We start from the raw sequence: 15,437 nt of genomic DNA on the forward strand, positions 1-15,437 counted from the left end.
CCCCAAAAAAAGATTCTTAAAATTTTTATAATTTTATAGTAATGGAGGTTCTCCATTAACAACTTAACTTTAGTAAAATTACAAAATATTTTGAGCAGCATATTTTTATGACTTTCTTTTTGAAATTACTCATTGTGTGTGTGTGTGTGTGTGTGTGTGTGTGTGTGTGTGTGTGTGTGTGTGTGTGTGTGTGTGTGTTTTAGAGGTTATAGATAGTACATAGTAGTACAAGTGTGCTTAAGTACACTACTGGTAAATATACTATTTTCATTGTTCCTTTTATTGTTAAAATCATTTTTAGCATAAATAACTATTCTACAGTAAACGTGAACCTAATTTGTGCTCCACAGCATAGGTGCAACTCTGGATGGCATTTTGTAAATCATTATTCTAAGGCAGTGACCTTTTTTTTTTTTTTTTTTAAATAATATTAATAATAGTAATAAATCCGTGGATATATGGGTGCCTAATATAATATACTATATATAAGTATATGTGAGAAAATATATACTTTTCTTTATGAATATACCAATAGCACAAATAACAAAACAAACAGAAACATTTACATTTTAAGTGATATTTATGTTTTATTTCATATAACTGTGCGGAGTTTAAAACTATAAGTAAACAAAATGATATGTGCACAAATAGACATGAAGGATATGTATGTACGTTGTTTAAGTCCTCCTATATCTTAATTTTTCGACTCTGACTTTTCATCACAGTCTACGATGCAGCTCTGTGGTGATGTTCCTGCCTGGAGGAGCCTGGAACTCGCGTCACCATGGAAGCGCTCAGTTTGTGACATGTATTCGCCATTTTGCTGCCTCGGTGTGTGTGTGTGTGTGGGGGGGGGGTCCTCTCTAATACCTCTGTAGCTTTCAAACATTCAACACTCAACATACCAACTGAAACAACCACGGAAAACGTTTGCACTTAGAGAAGTGTAGCTGCCGCAGCATGACATGGAAATTTGGACGACGTAACATTAGATAGTCTCACCGAGCGTCACGGAAGAGGACCAGGAGGAATGCAAGGTCTATTTTTTTTGCTGTTTTTCTAACTTTGCTAGCCCAGTCAGCCAGCAATTACCACTAACACAGTTTAGCAGAGTAGCAAGTTAGCTTAGCACCGTTTGAGTGGTGTTGCAGTTAGCTATGGTTCTATGTAACGTTAGCTAACTAATGTAACGTTAGGCTGCTTAACGGTAACGGTGTAGTCAGGGATTGATTCTTGTAACGTTAAACCCATTGAAGGCATTACTAAGTATCGTATAACGTTAACTGGCTACGGCTGAAATCAACACACATTTTTACTAATGTTATAATAGCAGGGAATAATGTAACGTACAGCAGGAAAGCCCATCTCAACCATTCTGCTGATAACTAACGTTACCGTGCTTGACAGCCACAAGTGGTTGTGTCAGTTCGCTCCAATCTAACGTAGTTCATGAAGATCGATCGTAATGTTGAGGAGCAATAAGACTCCCTCAGTTAAAATATGTACAGTTACGTGTCTATGTAACATGTTTATATACATTATAACGAAACCTTTTGCTCCCCTTTTCACTCTCAGCCAATTGGAATTGATTCAGTAAGTGGCTACCCCTGTTAATTTTCTCATTTTTGCATTCACAGCTTGACAAACAGGAGAGTGGTTTTCCATCACCAAACCACTCAGGATGAAAGCACGAAGTAAGGAGGAGGAATATTATTGTCCTCACAGGATTGTATTTGTTTCTTTGGATTCTCAAATTTGACCACAACCACAAGACCATCAATAATGATACCTGGATTGATCTCCCAGGAGTTACACAAGCTACTTCTGGACCTGACCAATTACCAAAATCGCACAAATGGGGTGGAAGAGCTCAAACATATCCTCTCAGAAGTGGACATGAAATCAGTCCCATCTGGCAGTATTGTGGAGTTCATACATTTTCTCCCTCAACTTCTGGATGACAGTAATTTTAAAGTGTTGTATTGCACCTTGCAAGTTTTAAACTTACTCATTCAGAAGCTAGATACAGGTGTAGACAGATATTTCAAACAGATAGTCTCAGTGGCTTTGAAGGCCCTAGGGGATACTCGCACTGTCACCAGAAATGAATACATGAATGTGTTTCGACAGCTGATGAAAACTGTCGCACCACAGCAAGTATTGGATCTTGTCATTGGCACCTTGAAACACAAGAATTCAAGGGTTCGGGAAGATGTCCTTAACATCATTATGGCAGCTATGCTCACTCATCCTAGAAAAGATTTCAACATCCCTAAGCTTTGTTTTGAGGTTGCACCCTATCTGGCAGACAGCAAAAGGAAGGTCCGCCAAGCCGCCCTTGAGCTGTTTGCGGTGTTTGACTATTGCCTTGACACAGGGAAAAAGCAGCCTCTAATGAAAGCAGTGGACATGGTTGAACTCAATGAGGATGCAGACGGTCTTATGGCAGCTGTGCAGGCGAGACGAGCGAGGCACGTCCTTCCCAAACTCTCCTCAGAGGGGATAGTGGAGTATGGCTTGGTGGTCCCGAAACTAGGACATCGGGGCTCCCTGCAGTATGGTTCTGGAGCTGATCTGGACTGGGTGATGAACGGTGGGCGCATAAGCAGTGCCAGGAGCCACAGAAGTGAACCAGACTGCGACCAATTGTATGGCTATGGCAGCTTAGGTTCCCTCACTGATGACCTTCCACTTCAAAGGAGGATTGTCAGCGCAGGTAAAGGGAAGAACAAGCTACCCTGGGAGATGTCAAGCTTCTCATCCACTGAGAATGACCAGCAGTGCAGTACTCTGAATGGAAAGTGCTCTGAAAAGGTGGGGTCCATCATCACTGTTGACTTGCAATATTCTCACTTATCTTTTGTGATAATTAAGCCATCTAGCATATGATTTTACTAACTGTTAAAATAAGACAGCTTTCAGGGATATTCTGGTATATTGTAGGTTAATTTACCCAGAGAACAGATGGAAACGGTGTCCTTTTAGTTACCATTGATTGACATTAATGTAGCAGCTATTGATTCAACAAGCAGTGTTCACCTTTTTTTTCCTTCTAAAAATACTCCAATCCAAATCAATTGGGGCTTAATCAGTCACCGTGCTTTTCATATTGACTTGGAAATTACTAGAGCATCTCAGTGACGAGGCAGTTATGTTGATTTGCTCCCAATCAGTCAGTAAGTGCAATCATTACAAAGAGCATGAAAGGAGTGGTTATTTTTGTGTGCTTGCTTTTTTTCTGCCTCCCTTCAGTCTTGCTTAGTTTACAGAGGAATGCTAAAGCTAAACCTTGGTAAGAATTAATCTTCAAAAGTCGAGGGTGTTGTTTGTTTGCTTTCAGAATGTTACACTTCTTGTTTGAACAAGCTGATTCACACCCAAAGGCACCAGTCCAAAAAGACATCTTAGAGGTGGCACTTTCCTCAGAGAGACTTTGCAGGGGAAAAAACCTAAATATAGGACAATCTCTCATGATGCAGTATGGATGGAGTGCAGCAGAGAGAGACAGTTACTGTATATCTTACACATGTTACTACATAGAGTTCTGCTGTGTCCTCCTCAATCAACCTCTGCTTGTCCATATAATTGCATATTGTCTAGACAGCTCATAAGGCTTGATAAGAGGTGTTCTTTTTTTTTTTTTTTTTTTTACATTATTAGAAATGAATCCGTATCTTTTGGCAGGGTAACAATAGGCTTAATTGTATCCTTGACTATATGGCTCTTATTATAAACAAAGAGAAATAGATAGGTAAAATCTCAGAGCACACCCGGCTCACAGACACTATTTCTGGAAGAAATACAGTAGGTGACTCATTTCCCTGCACAGTGACAGTCACTGCAAAGATGAGCATCCAATGTCTTGAGAATAAAAATCAATTCAAGGTTAACCTACCACTTTGTTGGGGTAAAGTATGTAATGTGGAATACATACTAATCATATTTTATTAGCTAACAAACTGGAATGATTTGTTAAACATAATGCAGCTCTATTGCAATAATGTCCATTAGTTGAGATGAGTGGCTTTGTTTCATAAGCTATTATTTGACCTTATTGTTTTCTGGAAACTATTATCCAGCTTAGAGCCTCCATTTGAAAAACCTTCTGTTTACAGCAGTATCTGTTTCCCGGCAACTCTATTACCACACAGCACACTTAGTGAAGGGGGCGTTACACATAATTGGTAATACCACAGGGTTATGCTTGTAAAACATGGCTTATTTACTGCTCTGGTGTTGATTGCAATCACACCAAGTGCTCCACGATGAGTGTTGATCAGATTGTAGGCAGTGGGACTAAACCTCAGCCACACTCTCTCTCAGAGGCTGAGATGCATGCACTGAATGCAAACATCTGTCATAATTCTGTCTCTACGTGATTTATTCATCTTAGACTACGATTTAACAGGTTGCAGTTTGGCAGTTAAAGTGTCATGAGAACAGTAGGCATGATGTATATTCAGTAAAGTCTGTTTACAGTGCAGAAGATCCACCCAAATGCCACCCAAGTGTCTCTTGTCTGAGCTGGAAAATATATGCAACACACCTTTGTTCAGGCCAGTGGATGGAATTACACTTAGACTCCTGTTTATTTAAGGATTGATTTACATTAGTTCTTAGAACTTCATCCTCTATTGTTGCTGTTAATGGAACTCATTTTCTGCCTACTAGGATTTCCTTCCCCTGTCCAGGAAGCTCAGTCCAGAGACCTACATACCCAGTTTCAGTAAGTGCCAAGACTTCCTTCTCTCAACATTGCCCTCACATTTATTCCATATGAGGTGAAAAGTACAGCTGACTGCTAGTTGTCATGGTCAACTTCAGCCGGGCTCAATTTAGAGCGGCTTTAACTTGAATTAGCATGCTGAGTCAGAGAGTCACCATGCCACATGTCACCAAAAGTCCTGAGATGAGCACGGTTGCAAGGCAGAGACATGTCATACTAGTCTCACACCATGCCAAAAGAGGCCATTACATTCACCATCTGTTTAGTTCTCTAAACTGTAGCCTGCTGGAATGTCATGGACAAAAGGAATCCTAAAATAAAATAGACATCAAACGCTAATAATTTTACCTTAAGAAGTTCACTTGGACAGATACACTGTAGCACATTCAGTAAACTCCTAAATCTCACTCATGTTGTAAAAAAGTAGGCCCTGTTACATGGAATTTATACTCTGGGTTTATATCTGTGGCAAGAAGCTCTTGCAATTGTCCGAATGCAATAGAAAATCAAGCCTAGCAAATGGGTTGTGTTACTGCTGCTGTAACTGTAACAAGGGATCGTAGGTTTATAGCAGCTTGTCAGTGCTGTCAAGTTAAAAATGACCTGCCAGCAGCTGACTACCCCGCAGTTTGGCAAAAGAAATAAAAAGAAGCCCAGTGATGGAGATTGGACAGATTTTGCGCAGTCAGTTTTATAAGAGGGAAGGCATTATTGCCTACTTAATTATTCTTGCCAAAATGTTATGTTTTCAAAATGGGATTTTGTTTCTGACCTCAGCAACCCTGTCAGTTTTATAGTGCGAATAGCAAAATATACCTTCCATCTAGGTTCTGCACAGCCTCAGAAGCCACAATCCTCCAGAAGGAAGGAGTCCCCTGCCCGCCTCAGAAGAAGTGGAAGCCTGAACTTGGAGCCAGACATCTTTAAAACCACCAACTTCTCTGACCCAGATGTTGGTAAGAAGTCATTACCTCAAAATGATCTGCTTGTTAAAAAAAAACAAGCTTCCCTTTGGAAGTGTTTACATACAGGTGGCAAGAAAAAAATCAGGATAACAAGTACTTGAGTCCTTTAAACAGACAATTGTCATGTCATTAAGCATATTGTTACCATCTTGTTACTTTTTATCTGCTCAGTATTTCATGGTTCCTGACATGTGAATACTCTGTCTCACAGTGGCACCCAAGGGACGCATGCTTTCAAGGAACCCCAGTGTTGAGCGCACATTTTCCCTGCCCTCAAATCCCACCACGTCCGGATCCTTCCTACTGCCCTCCTACCCGCTGGCTACGCTCCCAGGAAGCATGCTTACTCCAACGCTGTCCCGCCGTCATGCAGACTCATCTCTCTCTATGTCCAACACATGGCCCAACAAGAGAGAGAACACCCCTCACCAGCGAGACACCAGCCCCTGGAGAGACACAACAGGCACAGCAAAAGGTAATTTAGTAAAAAGTCGACATGTGAGCTGTCAGCTGAATAGAAACACGTTGTAGCCTCTTTGTATCATCTGTTTTTATCCTCCCTGTTCTACCTGTTTTAGGAGGCCATCTCTTGAGCAAATGCTCTCCCCTGCCTCTTCGCGCCTCCCTCGTGAGTTCTTCTTCCACTTCGTCATTCCGCCGGGCTCTGAACAGCACCAGAGCAACCCTATCTATCTCGCCAGTTGTCCCAACAGCAGAGCAGGTCCAGTCCCATAATGGCCAGAAGTCCAATGCTTCAGGCAGCCCTCAGAATCAGCAGTTGGAAAGGGACCTTCATCTGGACCCTGATAGCATCAATGTGGTGCAAGATCCTCAAGAGGATGATCCTCTGGACATGCAGGAGGTCAGTGAAACACTCAGTCTGCTAGTCCAGGCTGTGAAAGTTTGGCTCCGTAAATAATATTCCTCTCCATGCTCATATGTGCCAATTTGTGTGTTCACAGATGCTGAACTCCCTGCGCTCATTGCGCAACAGCACTGCCAAGAAGAGGGCCAAAGTAAACCTTAGCAGTTCAGATCCAGACAGCCCTGACTCAGCTGTGAGGCTGGACCTGGGTTTAGACTCACCATCACACACCTCTCCAATGCTTACCACCTCAGCCAGTGAGAGTGGTCTTTCCAGTCTGAGCTCAGTCGCCAACTCCAGCTTCAATGGCATCAAAACCAGGTAAAGGATCTGCTTTTTGCTTCATTTAGCATTTATTGCTTTTGAAGTCCCTCCACTATTGTACATGTCGTCTGTCGTTTGAGTAGAATCATACTTTAAATACAATAACTTGATATTGTGATATAAGCTTTATGCATACACCATAGGTTCCTCCTGTAGACTAGATGATCAGATTGGCTCTTGATGCATCTTTAGCAAAAACTCATAAGCAATATTAAAGGAGAATTCCGATCGATTTCAACACGTAGCTCTGTTGTGCTGGCAGTAGCGAGAAAAACTAAAACAATCGGTTACCTACACCATGTTATCCTCCGTGTTAGCACCCAGGAGGCTGAAACTGGGCAAGTTTTAAACGTGCTTTTAGCCTCTTAACTTAAGTTCGAAATGTCATTACAAGTGCCTACCCATGTGAAGTGATTCCTTCCGAGTGAACACAGTGAATCTGACTGCAGTAGATGTGAAAGAAATGCATACAATTTGTGCTAATTCAGCTCTGTTTAGTTCCGGTGTTGAGACGGCAAGATGAGTGCTTAGGGACCGTGTACAAACTACCAAACACCAAAAAGAGATACAAAAATATTTTCAAAAATAGGCATATGCTTATTTTTTTAAAGTGCTGTAGTACAACTAGCAGGAGGCACGTTATAAATGAGGTACGTTTGGAGACACTACCTTATTTAATCATTCAATTAATACATATTTTTGTATCTCTTTTCGGTGTTGTACTTTGTAGACCGAACAACTTTTGGTCCCTAAGCACTTGTCTTGTCGTCTCAACACCGCAACTAAACAGAGCTGAATTAGCACAAATTGTATGCATTTCTTTCACATCTACTGCAGTCAGATTCACTGTGTTCACTCGGAAGGAATCACTTCATATGGGTAGGCACTTGTAATGACATTTCGAACATGTTAAGAGGCTAAAAGCACGTTTAAAACTTGCCCGGTTTCAGCCTCCTGGGTGCTAACGCTAGCAGGAGGATAACACGGTGTAGGCAACACTGATTGTTTTCGTTTTTCGCACTCCAAATTTACAAACAACAGAGCTACGTGTTGAAATCGACCAGAATTCTCCTTTAAGGAAAACAGTTATTAAAACAAACTATTTATAATTATAAATACCAAAAAAAAGTTGGATTTATAATTATGTAAACACATGCATAAATATACTGTAACATGTTTTCAAATAATGCATTATTTTATGAGGATTACAGTATGCCGGGACATTAGTCAGCTCAGGTACTTAGGTCAGGTTATTATATGTCAGTTAATTGAGTCACTGTTTTCACAGACATGGTGACAAGTTAAAGCAGTGATATTCTGGTACCCATCTGGTGGTGTTTGACAATGTGTTTCCAGCATCATTTCTCACTTGTCACATCTGTCAACAGCCCAGGAAACTCTGCCTCTTCAGGAATGAAACCTCGCATTGCAAGAGTGCCTTCTGCAAAACTGAGGTCTTCTGTGTCCATGGACTTCAGCAGCCTTCAAGGTATAAAAGGGATAACGTGATTTTGCCCAATCTGTTTTATTGTTTAGTTTATCTTATTTACGTCTCTGTTTTTTTTTTTTTTTTTCTTCAAGGATTGTCTCAGAGAAACGAACTGTCGTCTGAGGTGGGTGTTGTTGGGCAGAGAGTCACTTACTCCAACGGAACAATCAAAACTGAGGAAGAAACAACAGGACCATCCCCTCCGTTGGTCAAACCAGCCCTCCGTGAATCAGTCAGAGCTCTGAAGCCGGCCAAAGGTCCGTCAGCGGTGATATCAAACAGAACAGAGCTTTTTCCTGGATTTACCTGCCAATAATATATTTGTGGGCTTAAATAATTAAATCAATCAATCAGTATTCCTCTCCTTTGATTCTTAGGATCTCAGAGCCACAGCAGCAGGAACTCACCGGCCACGGATATGGCTGAAGGAATCATTGGAAGAGGTCAGTCTTTGCAGATCTTGATTTGGACCCTCAATTCTTCATTTAGTTGTCCAATATTCTGTTGTGTTGCCAATATGTTCTAGCTGAGTGCTGCTTTACAACAGATTGAAAGGCAAGTGACATGCGAAAGCAAAGCCTTGTCTGAGTTACGTAGAAGCATAGCCAAAGTTTTCAGTGGGCAAAGTTTTCCCATAATCCCCTTGCCACATACAAACACAATCACAATTCTAAGTTTAAAAATATCTCATTACTGATTCTTTTAGCATTTGAGAATGTTTAATGTCCACCTGTCTGATCATTTATTTAAATGATCTGCAAACATCCCTCTCGTGCTTTGTCTTAGGCATGTTTGGCACTGCAGTGTCCTCCAGCCATCCAGGAGTCGCCTCGTCACTTGAGCAGGGTGATTCTGTGGCCAAACCCCCCACTGATGCCTCAGCAGGCATCTACAGCCATGCTCCCAGTCCCCTAGACAGTGATGACAGCCCACATCCAGATGAGGTTAAGGTTAGTCACACTTTGCCCTGTGGTAAATCATAGTACATCATACAAAGTTTCCACTTACCAAAGTCCCACCTGGTGTGTTTTCTATCAATGCATGTGCAGCCGAGGGTGAAGAATGCAAGGTTTAGCCGGGATAAGATGCGGGTGCATTGTCTGGATCAGCAAGAGGATCAGCTCAGTCAAGCGGACCACACGCGAGACAAGATTCGCCACAGAGTCAGACAGATGATGTCTGACTCACCCACAGAGGAGAACAGAGTATTAATCATCCAAGGCAAGAGAAAGATTTGGAAACCTTAACCAACTGGTTTTATTTATTTTATTTTTTAATTAAATGTATATTTCTTCATAATGTGGGGTTTAAGTCAGAGTTTAAATTCTAGCTAGTTCAACTCTTTCTGACTTTAACTATTAGTTATAAAAAAAAAAAGCAAATACCACAGCACATAATAAGTTATCAATGTTTCACTCATTATCACTTTTTTTTGTTGCTATATTGCAATTCAGTATTGGATCTTGCTATGATGTACTTTATTGTATCATCATGCTCTTTGAATAAATGAAATCATCCAAATATGCAGCTCCTGATGTTTGCACCAAGAGACTTGAACATTTTTTTTCCTCATGTAGATCTGCATCTGAATGGCAGCACACTGACTTCCACCAGAGCAGACCTTCTCTCTGAGGAGTCCCCTATCACCCCCACCAGTCCTGTCAGCCCACCAGGACCCCAAAGCCCCATCAAGTGCTTCACTCCGCCCCACCAGCCGAGCCCCCCCACAGTGCCCCCCAACCCCAAAAACCTGGCCCGTGTTAGGAGGGCCCCTAGCCTCAACAGAACCCGACCATCGCTGTCCCACAGCTCAGGTTAGTGGATCTAAAAACCTACGACTTCATCTACCTGCTGCACCAGATGTCAAGCTCAATCATCTGGGGTTTTTTTTTAAACCAGCAAAAAATGTCACAGTGTGTGTTTATTATGTTGCCATGTATCATCTCTCAGTTGACACTGGCTTACAATTTAGCAGTATTCCGACGCATTATAAATATATGAACCAGTGCTTTCAAAGGTCTTTGTTTATAGAAAATGGTGGAACATTAATTAGTCTGTCAGAGCCATCAGAGCATGGGTGAATAAGATGTTTGCTTTGGGTAATGTGCCACAATGCTTTGTTTTGACAACCTACTGTTAATGCACCGCCGCCCACACACACTGGTTGTTTTCAGACTGATTGAGATGTAACATGAGTGTGTGTGTGTGTGTGTGTGTGTGTGTGTGTGTGTGTTGTTGTGTGTTGTTGTGTGTTGTTGTGTGTTGTTGTGTTGTGTTGTGTTGTGTCTTGACGGGCCATTTAGATGAGCTGTCCCCTGGTACCACCGGTCACAAGAAAAATCTCTCAGAGCCTCCGGAGCTGTCTCAGTTTTCCAAGCCTGACCTGGCGCTGGCACAGAGCTTTAACCTGCTGAGCTCCGAAGACTGGTGAGAAACACTTGCATGTTACAGTATCTCAGCTGCACTGTTTCGGAGGAGACTAGTTCTGATCCATCATCCTGATAACTCAAATCCCAGGGGGCCAGAGATTTATAGAATATAGAATAGCATGAAAAATCCATTCACTGGTATTTATTATCTTAAGAATTACATGAATGGAAAAAATATTAAATTACAAACAAAAGAAAAACCTTAGCTTTACAATTACTGTAATAAATACCTTTATAAAGAAGCAGCCACTGAACCGTGTCTTTACATTTTGTCAAAAAAATCTACAACAAATGTCTACGAACTCTTGTCTTTTTTTTTTTTTTTACTTCAGGGAGAAGAAGATCGAGGGTCTGACGATCCTGCGCAGTCTGGCTCACCACCACTCAGACACACTCCAGGCCAGGCTTCATGATGTCTGCCTGGCCCTTATTCAAGAGGTAGTATTGAGAACTTGTTGTATAACACTCCCACATCATTTTACTTTTGCATTTTGTCACTTCACTCCATCTGAACTTGAACTGCTTTGCTCCTCATATATATTGCTACCTGATTTTGCAGATCATTTCTCAGTGTCTTAGTAATTAGCAGTTTACATATTCTCAGCCTTGACTGACTGACTGCCAGGAAGGCTCGAATGACACAGTTTCCCCAGTATTTAAAATGTCCATCTCATTCAGGTAAAGAACCTGCGGTCAAGTGTCTCCAGGGTTGCCGTATGTACGCTGGGCGACCTGTACACCCACCTGCAGAAGGCAATGGACCAGGAGCTGGATGGGACAGTTAAAGCTTTACTGCTGAAGGCCGCGGAGAGTAACGCCTTCATTAGGCAGGATGTGGATGCAGCCCTGGGCTGCATGGTCCAGCACTGCACACCAACTCGTAGCATCAATGCTTTACTCTCTGGGGGACTCAGGTCAGTATGTATCTCTACATACACACACAGCAAGGTGCTGTTTCACCACATATACAATTTAGAAATTTTGTGTGTACTTTTGCCCTATTTATAACACCAAATCCTTTTAATCTTTGATTGCTGAATTGGTTCCCCCTCTTCTGATAGTCACCTCAACGCAGTGGTTAGAAAATGCACCGCCCAGAACCTGGCTAATCTGGTCGAGAAGGTTGGTGCGGCCCGTCTTCTGTCTGGAGGTAAAGATCTCACAGACAGAATCTTACCTGCCGTCACCAAACTCGCACAAGACTCCTCACAGGAACCCAGGTATGCCACTTTGTATTTGTTGCTGGATGCGTTTTCAGTTTTTACAAGTTGGAGCCATTGGGCCTCATTCCTGTTTGTACGGCCAGATTTTTTATTTTAACTTTTGCCCCATTTAGGTTATTAGGAATAGAAAGAAAATTAGAAACATTTTTCTATACAATGCAGTTTAATACAACCCAATATTGCAACATATAAAATACACCTGCATTCTGGTTGATGCATGCTTTACTATTACTGAGATAGAAATCTGAAAACATTGAAGAAAAACAAAAGTATTTTTTCCTGCTTACAGTAATTTATGGACATGACACCTTCAAGGCCAAAGATGGTATCACTGCCGAGAAGCCAGAATTTACACAAGACAGGGACTGTTAATATCTGCACTTAGTGTCTGAGTTCTCATTATCATAGTGGTTCAACACACAGGTACTTTGGGCGTCGAATGCTGCTGTCCCTGTCATCCCACCCTGACTTTGACAAGATCCTGGAGAAATATATTCCCACCAAAGACCTGCCGACTGTCAGAGAAACTGTCTTCATTCTCAAGACAAAGGTAAAAAAAAATTTTTTTATTTATTCATATTGCTTTTGCTAAAGGTCACACCGTCATCTTACCTGGAGATTGTTGGGTTTTTTTAGGCTCTTGGTGAGATGTCCCAAGACACCCAGTCAGCCAGGGGTAGACGCTCCCTCCCAGGCAGTGGTACAGTCCGGGCCTCATCTCTCACCAGAGAGCCACTCAACCAAACCAACAGGTGGGTGTAAATAACAAACATGAAATTGAGCCTTTTGAGCAGAGGTGTAGCTAAACACAAACTGTATAATGAATATAGAAAGTATGTTATTCATACTTTAATCACAGGTTTAAACATTTTTGATGTATTTTGCATCATCTACAGGGAGTCTAATAGCCATAGCCACAGCTGTAGATCTCAGACACAGAGTATTGCAGACAAGACCGAATATATCACGCAGATCTCAGGCCTGCTGAGTTCAAAGGACTTCAGAGAGAGGATCAAGGGAATCGACCAGCTAGAAGCTGACTGCCAGCACAACCCCAACATGGTCATCAGTAATATATTCCCGGTTAGGACTAGTTTTTTTTTTTCCTCCAAATCCTATCAATATATTTGTTTGTCACATGCTTTGTCATGGTTAACAGTAACCATCATCTAATGCTGTTTTCATCAATAAAACCTCACTAAAATGTCTCTCTCTCACATTTTGTTCTTCACCCTATGGGTTCCCTTCTTTCAGGTGTTTGATGCCTTCAAGGCCAGGCTGCAGGAGTCCAACAGTAAGGTCAACCTGTATGCTCTTGAGTCTCTTCAGAAAATCATCCTCTTGTTGAAGGACAACCTGTCCCAAGTAGTTAATCTCCTAGTCCCAGCAATCGTGGACAATCACCTCAACTCCAAGAACAACGCCATCTACTCTGCTGCTATCGGAGCTATCAATGCACTTATCACAAATCTTGGTACTCATTTTGAGCATTCAAATATTTCTGGTAGAGGTTAAATTGGAGTCAGTGAAGCAGTCAAAAACAGCTCGGTCCAACTGGAGAATTGTCTTTATTTGACTTTGTGATTTTATTTGTTTCCATGACAGATAACATACTTCTTCTTCAGCCTTTCTGCACCAAGGCTCAGTTTTTAAACGGCAAAGCAAAGGTGGATCTTATCGAAAAAGTCGCAGGTATGTCGTTGGTAGTAAATTTGACCACTGTTTCAGCTTGGCTCTCAGATTGGTGCGTAAGTCTGAACATCGTTTTCTCACTTTCTTTTTCCAGACCTTGTGACAGAGCTCTACCCTCGCAAGCCCCAGATGGTGGAGCAGAAAGTGCTTCCCTTGCTTTGGCACCTCCTGGGCACCTCTACCCACAGTGGTACCATCCATGGCCGGGGCGGCAGCGTAAGGGGTGCTACTGCCAACCTGTGCCAAGCCCTGTACGTCCAGATGGGGTCCAATCTGACTGAGTGTGCTGCCTCCCAGTCTGCCAATGTCCATAAAGGTTTAAATGAGGTCCTGAGGACCTTATCCTAAAAGGTAAAACTGAATCAGAACACATCCTAATGTTGGAAGAGAAGAACATTAACACTGACCTTACTTGAAGACAGAGATGTTCTACATTTCTTACAGTGCCTGCACTTTTATATCAATAAAGAGAAAGTCCTTTAAAAAGTAGGAGCTCTTAATCTTATCTCAGTGAGATTTCCTCTGGTACAAAAGCATGGACAATTGTAACATACTGACATCAGGTCTTACACATACTCAACCTGCTCTCTTTGCACTTTGAAAAGGTAGCTCATTATCATGATAGACTTAATGAGTTTTACATTTGACCATCCTATGGTTGTCATTGCTTTTTTTTTCTCTTCATAATCTAAATGTACTGTAGACAAATCAGAGACACTATTGCAGAATGTAAGATTGAAATGCACAAAAACAGACGGGGAAGAAGACAGGGACCTGAAAAGTGTATATTTTTGCTGTTTCGTCAAATTATGATGTGATATTTTCAAGACGTCTTATATAGTTGATCTAATGTGAATTGAGATTAACCATAATAGTACAAAATACTTTTGTACAGCTCAAATGTGTATTTGCACAGTATTAGCATAATCTGTTATCGTATGCTGTATAATGGTACAGTTTATAATTTATCTATTGTGTAATGGTTTAAAAGTCCTGTTAATGATGTGCTAAGTTGGTACCGTCTGTCTTTTTTTTTTGCATGACCAAAATTTACTGGCAGGATCAAAATTGTTTATATTTTTGTTAAGGAGATATATATGTACACTGATGCCGAGATCAAGGTTTGGTTGGAACCAATTCTTCTGGATGGGGACAGCGTGAAAGGAAAAGGAGTTCAGTTTTGCTCCAGCCGTTGCCTGAGAAACCGTAAAGGCCCAGATCTGATTCTGTCTCAGTATAGTGCCAGTCTTCAAGTAGCCTTTTAACACATCTATTGTTAAATTATATTGAAGTTGTTTGTGAACAAGAGCAAAGACAGATTGATATATAAATAAAGTGTTTTATTTCTGTAAAACCAACTTCTAGCTGCTTCATTCAAATATGAATGGGATTGGAAAAGGAATATTGAGGGGCTTTGACCACATTTGTTAAGGTCTAATCTTGACCGTTACATTTTATCCAAGAAACACACATTCTCTGCCTTTTAAGTTACATAATTTACTTTACTTAATGGCTATGTACTGAATACACACTTCACAGGTTTTATGTTGTTTTGACTGCACCCATTTTATATGTAAAGCTAATGGTGAATTATCCCTCTTAATGTGTTAAATAACAGAAAATTGCTGACCTCTGTTGTGGAACCAGAATTAGAAATGTAATATGTGACTGTAGACCATGCCTTTTAGAAAAGAGGTAGGCTTAGAAAGCAGTATATTAAAAAG

General features: G+C 41.2%; 1 protein-coding gene across 1 annotated transcript; it reads left to right on the plus strand.

Moving 5' to 3' along the window:
* The first annotated feature begins 746 nt into the window (after positions 1-746).
* On the plus strand, positions 747-15,436 carry togaram1 (TOG array regulator of axonemal microtubules 1). Its single transcript, XM_078278335.1, has 23 exons — positions 747-1,037; positions 1,638-2,814; positions 4,672-4,726; positions 5,554-5,682; positions 5,903-6,166; positions 6,270-6,553; positions 6,654-6,877; positions 8,269-8,369; positions 8,462-8,626; positions 8,747-8,812; positions 9,156-9,319; positions 9,419-9,590; positions 9,947-10,183; positions 10,673-10,796; positions 11,131-11,236; positions 11,477-11,712; positions 11,860-12,018; positions 12,445-12,571; positions 12,658-12,773; positions 12,918-13,104; positions 13,276-13,495; positions 13,627-13,713; positions 13,808-15,436. The coding sequence occupies exons 2-23, from the start codon at positions 1,783-1,785 to the stop codon at positions 14,059-14,061; spliced, it is 4,509 nt and encodes a 1,502-aa protein (XP_078134461.1). The 5' UTR covers positions 747-1,037; positions 1,638-1,782; the 3' UTR covers positions 14,062-15,436.
* The last annotated feature ends 1 nt before the right edge of the window (position 15,437 follows it).

The sequence above is a fragment of the Sander vitreus genome, chromosome 20, assembly GCF_031162955.1.
Source record: "Sander vitreus isolate 19-12246 chromosome 20, sanVit1, whole genome shotgun sequence".
NCBI classification, from domain to species: domain Eukaryota; kingdom Metazoa; phylum Chordata; class Actinopteri; order Perciformes; family Percidae; genus Sander; species Sander vitreus.